The sequence below is a fragment of the Mus pahari genome, chromosome 4 (assembly GCF_900095145.1).
Source record: "Mus pahari chromosome 4, PAHARI_EIJ_v1.1, whole genome shotgun sequence".
Classification (NCBI taxonomy): Eukaryota; Metazoa; Chordata; class Mammalia; order Rodentia; family Muridae; genus Mus; species Mus pahari.
Window position 1 is genome coordinate 46,617,182 of NC_034593.1, and position 10,253 is coordinate 46,627,434.

Here is a 10,253-nt window from a genome sequence, read left to right on the forward strand (position 1 = left end):
CTATCTATCTATCTATCTATCCCTATCTATCTATCTATCTATCTATCTATCTATCTATCTATCCCTATCTATCTATCTATCTATCTATCTATCTATCTATCTATCTATCTACCTACCTATCTCTTGTTCTCGTTCTGTCTCTCTTAAGGCACAATACTGACACTGTGGGGGAGTGTCCAAACACTGGAGAAAATAAATTCACGTAGGACTTCACCTGGGCTGTTGAAGCAGTCACACAGTCAGAGAAGACACCATCTGGTCAGTAGCAGACACTGGACATGTAATGAGTTGAACTCTGAAAACTTAATGCTGTTGATATTCTAGCAGTCTCTTGGCTGCTGATCTCATTGAAAATTATTCAATTTTAATGAATTTTGTATATATGGTCTTTGGCTTTTATTCTCAGTGAAGTCCTTAAGGGCCTTTTAAATATCACATTGACAGAGTTTAGTTTATCTTGAGACCAAAAAAAAAAGAGGTGCACATGGCCACCCTATCATTGAGTATGATCCTTTTATTTTTTTCTTTCACGATAACCTTTAATATCATATCCTGGAAGGTTACAGCATACTTGTAGTGTGGCGTGAAGATGGATGAGAATGTTCACTGCCTGCTGAAATGATAAAGGTTTCACAAGGAAATGAAGGGTGATGCTAGAAAAATCTAGTCCTTTGTGATAAAGAAGGAAAGGAACAGGGGAGGCAGGGAGGGGGGGGACAGGGGAGGGACAGGTGTGTCAGTGCTGGGATAGTTTCTTGTTGGCATTTAACAAAGCAAACCCCCAAGGAAACACATGAATGAAAAGAAATTAATGTCACTCCATGACAGGAAAAAACGGAGAGCTCACCTCTTCAGCAACCAAGGGATTCACGACAGGGCGACAGGGCGTGCCATTTCACCGACTTTTGTTAGGGGAACAATTCCTTTGCTCTCTGACTCCTTTATGGTCTTTTGGTGGTAAAGGGAGGAAAATATTTCCTACTTTAAATGTCTTATCAAAGTGAAAGTAGCCACTCAACCCCACAAACCTCTCCTCTGATAGGAAATGGGGGGGGGGGGAGGGGCACAGTAGGGTGGCTGTGAATTGATGCCCGATTCTAGGAAAATGACTCAAGGAAATATATTAACCTTTAAACAAATATCCATAATGGGTCTTCACAAATGACCTTCGTGTTAATCTTGAAAAATCACCCGTTATTTCCATGTGAACTATGCATGTAGCACATTCTCTATCCAGAGTCGAGATTCTTTTTTACATGTGTGCAAGCATTTGTGAGTATTGCAATATCGGTAGTCACAGTTTTCTTCCAAGTTACACATTGCTGAGTGCTGGTAAGCAGGTAGGCATCTGTGTCCCACGTGTCTATAGAGAACCTGGTGAGAACTCTTGTGTTCTTTACCCCCTGGATGCTGTCAGGATTAGAAAGAGGAAGGAAAGCAGGGGAAAGAGGCTCCTGTGATCACTTTCAAGGTCACACAGTTTGAAGGACTTCCCATCTGTAAAGCAACAAACATTCTCTCTTTTTTCCCTATCAAATGGCTGAAGTGGTCTCCATACCAACAGTAAGTACATATTTTCAAAATAAACTTTTCAACTCTTTAAAGTCAAACTATGGTTGTCCCTAGAGACACTGCAGGTGTGGCTTGTGTGCCACATGTACATCCGTAGGAGGCAGAGAGGAGGGTGGGAGAGCTGGCTCTGGGATCACTGTAGCAGGAGAGCTGGCCTCGCCCCCTCACCTGCTATAGAGAGCCGGCTCTGCACCTCATCTGGGCAGTGCAATAGTGCTGGCCCTGGATGTGGGGGGATTGTAGGTGAGCTGGTCCTGAGGGTGTGAGAACTGGAGAACTGGGGGGCTGACCAGCTCAAATACCTCTCAGGTTCAGATCCGGGGCACGAATGAATTGGCCATTCCCAACATCTACCCTGTCCATGAACTGCTGGAGTGCATGAAGGGGTCGGTCCTATAGATCCAAACCTACAGGATCTCCATGATACAGAGCAACAACAGGACATCTAAGAGGAGTCCCAGTGAGCTTCCAATACTGATAGTGTAGCAGAAGCCAGAGGCCTGTACCAGCGAAATGCCTCCTTGCAATGACCATTTGCAAGCAAAGCGATGTAAACAAAAGGGTATACCATGAGACACACTGACATATTACAGCTTCCACGAGGAGATTTTTTTTTCTCTCTGTTGGGGGAGAGGTTGCAAGGATGGAGGATGGGTATGAGAGGAGGGGGAGATTGGGGCGCATGTTCATGAAGAACAAATAAAGAATTTTTTTTTTTTAAATGCAAACTATGATTCTGCATTTATTTCCCAGATTGTCACTTGCATAATCCTCCTCCCGGAAACAGTTGGACTCCCAGCACTGATGTGTAAGAAAATGCTTGCTGTTTGACTTGGTCTTGAGACAGTCTCTGGCTATTGCTCTGGCTGACCTGAGATCCACTATGCAGACCCACCCGCCTCTGCCTCCCCAGTCCTGGCATTAAGGTTAAGGGCATGCGCATCACACCCAGCCGCTTTCATATTAAATTTATTTTAATGTTATTTTTGAGACAGTATCTGTCCACACACCCTGGCTGTCCTGGAACTCACAATGGAGACCTGGCTGGCCTTAAACTCATAAAGATCCCTTTTCCTCTGCTTCCTGGGTGCTAAGACTAAAGGTGTTAGTCACCAGGCCTGGCTTTACATGGGTTTAAATGTTAACTTTGTAACTGTTATGCTGGGAAAGAGTTTATAGTAAGGTGGCTGGATAGAACCTTTTGCTGCTCACGGGCACTTCCTTGATTCTGAGCATACGCAGAGTCCTTACAAATGCCAGGCTAGGGGAGGGGGAAGAGGGCAGCAGACATCATGCTGGTGTTTACTCACCATGCGTAAGTGGGGTGTGCTATTATCTTTGAGGTTAAAACGAGTGGAATCTAATGCTAATGTTCTAAGAAGTTTCATTATGGGACACAGACACACACACCCCTGTTGGCTTGTCCTCCCTCCAAAGACAGAGCCTTTACTTGATTACCAGCTGCCCGAGGGCACGGTGAGTGGCCTGGTGTCTAGCCATCAGTCAGAATGGATGATCAAGAGGGCAGTGCTGGTGGGGCCCTGTGACCCTCCCTATCTGGGAGACTGAGGCAGGAAGACTGAACGTTCAAGGCCAACCAGATCGAAAGAGCAAGTTCATAGCCAGTCTGGGTGAAACAACATCAAAACCTTAAGAAGGGGTTGTACTGTAGGTCGGAGGTAGTGCCACCCACCGTGCATGTGTGAGTCGTAGGTACCACCCCCAGCACTGAACACTGCATTGTGTATATTTCCCTGTGAAGCCATTGCTCCAGTCCTGTTACTCATGGGTTTTAATGCTTTGCTGCGTGTATGCTTAGGAGGGCCACTGATGGTAAACATTTATTTTTGCTTTTAGATTTGACCGTGTAATATCAACCAAATGTTGGTCTGTATCAGGAGGTTTGGAGGAAGTCAAACACTATAACTGACTGCCTATTCGCTATGGGAAATTACTTCGAGTATTTGTTCTCAAAATATCAGAATATTAAAAAAAAACACAAAATACTGAAAAGACTTACTTTATTTAAAAAAAACATTTTTTTTCTTACTGAAAAGACTTTTAAAATGATTACTGTATTTTAAGCCACATTTTAGTAAGTAGATACTTTTAAAATTGTGAAAAAAAAATACCAGTTAAGAGGAGGAAGAAGAGATGGGAGAGAGAGAAAGAATACTGACATTTCCTATTGCGGAGGATAGGCTTACTTTGTACTTAATATACCATATAACTTATAGACAGTAGCTTCAATAGAATGCACAGCCGCGTGAGGCTGGGCCTAGAAGCATCCTGGCCACGGTATATGAGAACGTGCCATTCGTTGCTATAGTCACTTCCTGATCTGAAGGCCACAGGGCAGTCAGGCTTGGAAGCGCTCAACCACTAGAAACAGCCAGCCAGTTGAGAACAATTGCTCTACCTTCAGAAGATGAACGGAAAGCTAAGCAGTGAACGTTCCTATACTGTTGGCAACATAGCCATTCCCAAATTCTGAGGTAGCCAAACGTGGAGCTAAGGGTCTGCTGGAGTTAAACAAAGAAAGGATGATAATGAACCACTCCATCTGATAAATGGACCCCTGGGCTGACAACACTTTCTGTCCCTGTGAGTCCCCTGGGGGACATCTGTGCTATAGATAAGACGTGCTAAGCTCCTCAACAGAAGGATACGATAGTCTGTTTCATCTCTTGAAAGACACTGGATGGAAAGGGAAGCAAGCAACAGACACTTCTCCTTCAGGACCAGTGCAGCTTCCTTTTCTCAGTCAAGAGATGGTTGGTACTCACAGGCACCCACTGATAGACAGGCTGGCACTCACCGTCTGATATACAGGTTGGTACCCACTGACATACAGGAATGACCTGAGATGAAGTTTGCTTCCGAGTACCTCCATCCTACCAGGATGGCCCAGCTTGGCCAGGGTGTTGCTGAAGCGTTGAGGGGGCTTCATACAGCCTCTGAGGGTTACCTGAAGGCATTCATTTTGGTATGAAATGTATTCACTGGGTTTTAGGAAATGGCCATTACTCTGCTGAAGTGTCCCTGTTCTAAACAGAATTTCTAACATACTCTTCTGAAGAAGCTTTTACACGGTGAACAAAGTGACAAAACCAAGATAAGGTCCCAGAGGGGAACCTCCTAGCATCGGCTCGCTGAACTGGGGAGGCCAGACAGAGATGTTCTCTTCCTGGATCACTGAAGAGAATGACTGACAGCCCTGGCCACCTCCAAGACAATTTCTGGAGTGACATGTATAGCGAGATTTTAAACTAATACAATTTTCTGTGGCTGATCTAAGCCCCGGATGGTGTCGTGCGGCTGTTATTAATTTGCCACCACTGTTCTAGAATGCATGCCCAAGAGGCATTCTGGTTGTCTACAGCATGTTAATACCGCTCCCACCCTTTACCATTGATAAAGCTGTTTCTCACGATTCATGGGTTCAATACTGTAAACATCTAGGCTCAGTTCTTGAGAACCTTGTCCTGTGGCGACTCTAACTCTATGGTGTCTCTTTGTCGGCACGTCTACAACTCTCTTGCTCCACACCAAGGCTGGGTTATCAGTCAGGCCGATTAACGAGAGCCTGGCTGCTAATATATCCCGAAGACATTAGTCTCTTAAAAATCATTCCCAGAATTAATATATTCTTTGGTTTAAGTTAATGTTAAATAAGCAAGCGAGACAAAGGAGGTCTGAGGGACATGAGAAGCAATTCAGATCCAAACAAATTTTCCTTTTTCTCTAGTCATTCCTTCTATGTTTTCCCAACAGTAAGCGGTGATTCGTGGGTTGAGCTAGCCCTGGTCATGACTTCATGTTGTCTTCATGGATTAGAAAACTTGTCATTTCAGTGTGTTTGTCAAGCTTCGGGGCTACCAATTCAAACAGTCCAGTTATACAGAGAATAAACAAATGATAACAGCACCTTCAAATTTCACACTTACAAAATAGAGAGCTACCTCCTCTCAGACTTCCCAGAGAGTCCTTGAGCACCCTTGAGCACCTCTGAGTAGGTTCATCTCACCCACTGCCTAAAACAAGAAGCACCTCCCCCGACGGCCCACCAAGGCTCTAAGCATCCTGGATGCCTTCAGGGCAGCAGGAAAGATGTGGCCTGAATTTGTCCTTTGACGCATGTACGGGGCGCAATAGAGTTCAAATCAAAACCTTTTAATACAGTCAGGGGCTCTTAGCACCTTTGTCACAGAAAGTTCTCCGTCCTCTGCTGCCACTCCCAAGCAGTCGGGGGGCCCTGCCCCGGCTTCTGAGGCACACGAAGAGAAGGTCATCACACCTCTGAGCTGTCATTGTAGTGGCTCTGCGGGGACATCATGGGCTCAGTGCTTCCAGAGCCCTTTGGAGTATCCTTTCCTTTGATGCTCCTGTTCCTGCACATGACGGCCGCAGCCACAGCCAGGCAGACGGTGAGCAAGCCCACCGTGAGGCCTCCCAGGACAGTGACAAGGCTCACTTCAGAGCTGGGACTATTGAGCTCCCAGGGCAGGATGCCGTCAGGAGGGGTTCTTCCGTGGGGGACCTGCCTCTTGCCACGGCGGTCCAGGGAGATGTGCTGGATATTTGTTCCCCGATTGTTCTCAGCACCGATTTCCCCTGCGAGGGAGGGCGTGCTCCTGACCGGTCTCTTCTTCCAGCTCTTGGTGGTTGTCTGGGATGGTCTGTGATGCACCACGGAGTGATACTGGTACTCCAGGCTCCTCTTGCCAATGCCACGATGGGTGTTGTCCTTAGACTTTACCGTGTAGATTGTGTGTATGTACCACTCTCGGCCCAAGGCAACCTAGGAAACAGAACCCCAGATTTAGGAAGTTAAATTCAGTATGCACCCAACTCAGGATCATCTGCAGAAGACATTTGTGTCAGAGGTCACGATAAACGACCATTTTTTGTCTGTGAATTAATCTACACCACACTCTTGTGTGACAGGTTTGTATAAAGCCAACTCCGTAATACACTCTGTATAGCCCCCAACCTTCTTTTTTATTTTGTGGTTTGGGGGCTCGATCTCAGGCTTTTATTATACATGCTAGGCAAGTGCTGTCTGGCATATGCTCTCAGAGCATCCCATATCACTCTTAGGTGACCATGTACCGTATTTACGGTCACAGTGAACACTACAGTCGTTTTACTAATCTTAAAAGTTAAGTTGATGGGACCACACAGTTTGGTGTATTGCTCCATCTCTTTTACCTGGTTAGTGCTAAAGGCAGAACCACAGCTCGAACCTTCTGAGCTTTAGCCCATCTGCGTCATACTTAATGGCGTGAAAACCCACAGGGAATGGGAACTCAGGTTTTTGATGGCTTCTTTAGTGGGACAGAGTCTCACATATAGCCTTGAGGGGATCCATGAGTGTTCATTGTGTAGACCTGGTTGACCAGGAACTCATGGAGATCTGCTAGCCTCTGCCTCCTGAGGGTGGGGGTGGGGGGTTGGGGGGGAACAACATGCCAACACACACACACACACACACACACACACACACACACACACACTGGCAAATTAGTTTGTAAGCTTTTCCAGGACCTGGAAAAGGATTTTTTTTTTCTTATAATTTTTTGCGGGGTGGGGGTGGGGGTGGGAGGTGGGGGGATTCAAGATTTGGTGAAGTGAGAAGTTCTGAGAGTTCAGAATAAACATGATAAACACATGTTTAAAAGGATTCAGAGGAAGAACCAGGCTTCCTTCCAGCCCTTCGGTGGAGATGCCTCAGTTGGTAAAGGGCTTATCTTGCAAGCATGAGGACCTGGCTTGAGCCCCAGAACTGAAGTGAAAAAGTTGGTCATGATGGCCCTCATTTGTAGTCCCAGGACTAGGAATATGGAAGTTATTGGACCCTCGGGGCTTCCTCCCTAGACAGCCAGGCTTTCTCAATGAGTCCAGGGCAGTGAAAGGCTTGGCTCAAATATAAAGTGGACAGTTCCTGAGAATAGAACCCAAAGTGTCTCTGACCTCCACATTCATGTGCACATATCTCTTTCTTACCCCTCCCCCCATACCCTCCATACTCATTCTTTCTTGAAGTTGAGTGAAAGATAACACATTTCCCCTGCATATATAAAATCCTGTTTGGGTAATTCTTGGTAAGAATCCTAAAGAATACACTTGAGTGCCAATGTTTCCCGACATAAGCACGTTTCTCGACCGTGCAGCCTGTCCATCAAGCATGGCTATAACAACCTGCGTGTCTCTATACCTTCTGTTTCTGGGGCAGGATTTTTTGTCTTGGTCTATGGAATCTTCGAGAGTGGAGATTTATTTCCTATTCAAGATTGCTTTTCTGAGTCTATCAATTCATATAAGACCTTACTCCAAAAAGATGTGCCATAAAGATACAGGAAGGGAGCGCTGAATAAGAGAAGTCAACTGCCCAACTGTCAGACATCTGTTGTAAGCTGAATAAGAATCTTTATTACACACTCTTAAAAAACAAAGACAAACAAACAAAAAACAATTGCCAAGCAGTGGTGGCACACACCTTTAATTCCATCACTTGAGAGGCAGAGGCAGGCAGATCTCTGTGAGTTCAAGGCCAGCCTGGTCTACAGAGCAAGCTCCAGGATGGCCAGGGCTACACAGAGACACCCTGTCTCAAAAAAACTAAAACATGATTTGTTTTGTTTTGTTTTGTTTTTGTTTTTGTTTTTTTGTTTTTTTGAGACAGGGTTTCTCTGGGTAGCCCTGGCTGTCCTGGAACTCACTCTGTAGACCAGGCTAGTCTTGAACTCAGAGATCCGCCTGGCTCTGCCTCCCAAGTGCTGGGCAAAACATGATTTTTTTAATGTTTATTTTGTACGTATAGGTATATTTTGACTGTGTGTATATTTTTTTGTGGCACATGCATGAAGAGGACAAAAGAGGGAATTGGATTATCTGGAGCTGGAGTTATAGATGGTTCTGAGCCATGGTAGGAATTGAACCTAGGTCTTCTGTAAGACCAGTCAGTGCTCCTAACCACTGAGCTATCGCTCCAGCCACCATTAAACAGTCTTATATTAATCCATTAATAAAGTAAAAATAGGTAGAATTTACATTGTATCAAATAGTTCCATCCTTCCCATTTACTATATGCATGCCTGGCTTATTTTCTTTTTTTTTTTTGTTCCTGTGATGTGCTTGAGACAGAAGTGTCAATCACTTACCTATAGTGACATAGCTCCTGTATGTCTAGACCTACCTGAAAGAGTGGCGTTGAGTCTACTTTAAAACCATCGGATCCAGGCTGATTCACTAAGAGAACAGCTTCAGGGTCATCTACTGCCAGTTTGGCATTAAACAGGACATCTCCAAAGCTGGTGGCTTGTGTCTCTGGCTGAGCCTTATCCTTGAAGCAAGAAGGAAGATAATTATGTCTGTAGACAGTGCCAAGTTTGCAAGGACAGAACGCTCTCCTGTAACTTTAGGCAAGTACGAAGCATCATAAAATGTCACCATGTAATTTAAGTAAAATGATGATAGTGTTTTAAATGTATAAGGTAAGAAGGCTTATCCTTGACACTTGAGACAGCTTGTTGGGCCAACACACTTACCACAATTTTGAATCTATGTAAGAGTGAAGGAGAATCAGCCAGGCAGCCATATTCCGCATTCGCTGGGCTGTACTTGGGCACGTAGCCATCATCCCCCGTGCATAAGAACACCTTCTCAATGCTGCAGTAAAAGGAGTCACCAAGGTTCTGGACAGGATCCACCATGACCCGGCCATAAATCACGTCCCCTAAAACAGAGGCGGAAATGTAATTCTGTCATATGTGATGACACCACGAACCATTAACGACAGCAACACTGATTGTTTCCTTTGCTTCCTAACCCGTCACTGAACACTGAAACACTCTGTGTTTGTCTCAGGATATGGACTACTCAGGGGACTCAGACAGGGCACCCCGTTGACTGAGCCTAGAGAACGAGAGCACTATGGAGCCACAGTAATTTCAAGGTCTGACTTACAATTTGATATTGTAGCATCCCTTTGCAGTGTACATGAGTTGCTTAGTTGGTGAGATGTTGACTAATTCAAACTAACACTAAAGAAGAAAGTATCAATAACGTGCCTAATTGAGTTCATCTGCTTTTGAAGGTGGGCTCCACGAAGCCCCTGGCATTGCACCTTATATCAGCACGGCTATTGCTGCAGCCCTTTGGTACACTATATATTATGCTAGGAGCTGAGCATACAGCACCTATCAAGGGAGGCACATTTTCCCCCTATGAGGTGAAGAACATCACAGACACAGGGCCACAGAACATCACACATACAAAGGACAACAGGAATTAGACATACAAGACAACAAAACATCCCAGACACACAAGGCCACAGAACATTCCAGACACACAGGACCACAGGACATCCCAGACACACAGGACCACAGGTCATCCCGGATACACAGGACCACAGGACATCCCAGATACACAGGACCACAGGACATCCCAGACACACAGGACCACAGGACGTCCCAGACACACAGGATCACAGGTCATCCCGGATACACAGGATCACAGAACATCCCAGACACACAGGACCACAGGACATCCCAGACACACAGGACCACAGGTCATCCCAGACACACAGGACCACAGGACATCCCAGACACACAGGACCACAGGACGTCCCAGACACACAGGACCACAGGTCATCCCGGATACACAGGACCACAGAACAT

General features: G+C 45.5%; 1 protein-coding gene and 1 non-coding gene across 2 annotated transcripts in view; one reads left to right on the top strand and one right to left on the bottom strand.

Annotated features, from left to right (window-relative positions):
- The first annotated feature begins 1,615 nt into the window (after positions 1 to 1,615).
- Positions 1,616 to 1,741, top strand: LOC115063956. Its single transcript, XR_003843808.1, has one exon. It is a non-coding gene; the product is annotated as a small nucleolar RNA SNORA17 (small nucleolar RNA).
- A 1,847-nt stretch (positions 1,742 to 3,588) lies between these two features.
- Frem2 (FRAS1 related extracellular matrix 2) overlaps positions 3,589 to 10,253 on the bottom strand; it is a 135,372-nt gene continuing 128,707 nt past the window's right edge. Inside the window, exons 22-24 of the mRNA XM_021196311.2 lie at positions 9,123 to 9,310; positions 8,771 to 8,917; positions 3,589 to 6,373 (exon numbers count right to left, since the gene is read on the bottom strand). Coding sequence (XP_021051970.1) covers positions 5,864 to 6,373; positions 8,771 to 8,917; positions 9,123 to 9,310 — 845 coding nt within the window. The 3' untranslated portion in view covers positions 3,589 to 5,863. The remainder of the gene's footprint in view (positions 6,374 to 8,770; positions 8,918 to 9,122; positions 9,311 to 10,253) is intronic.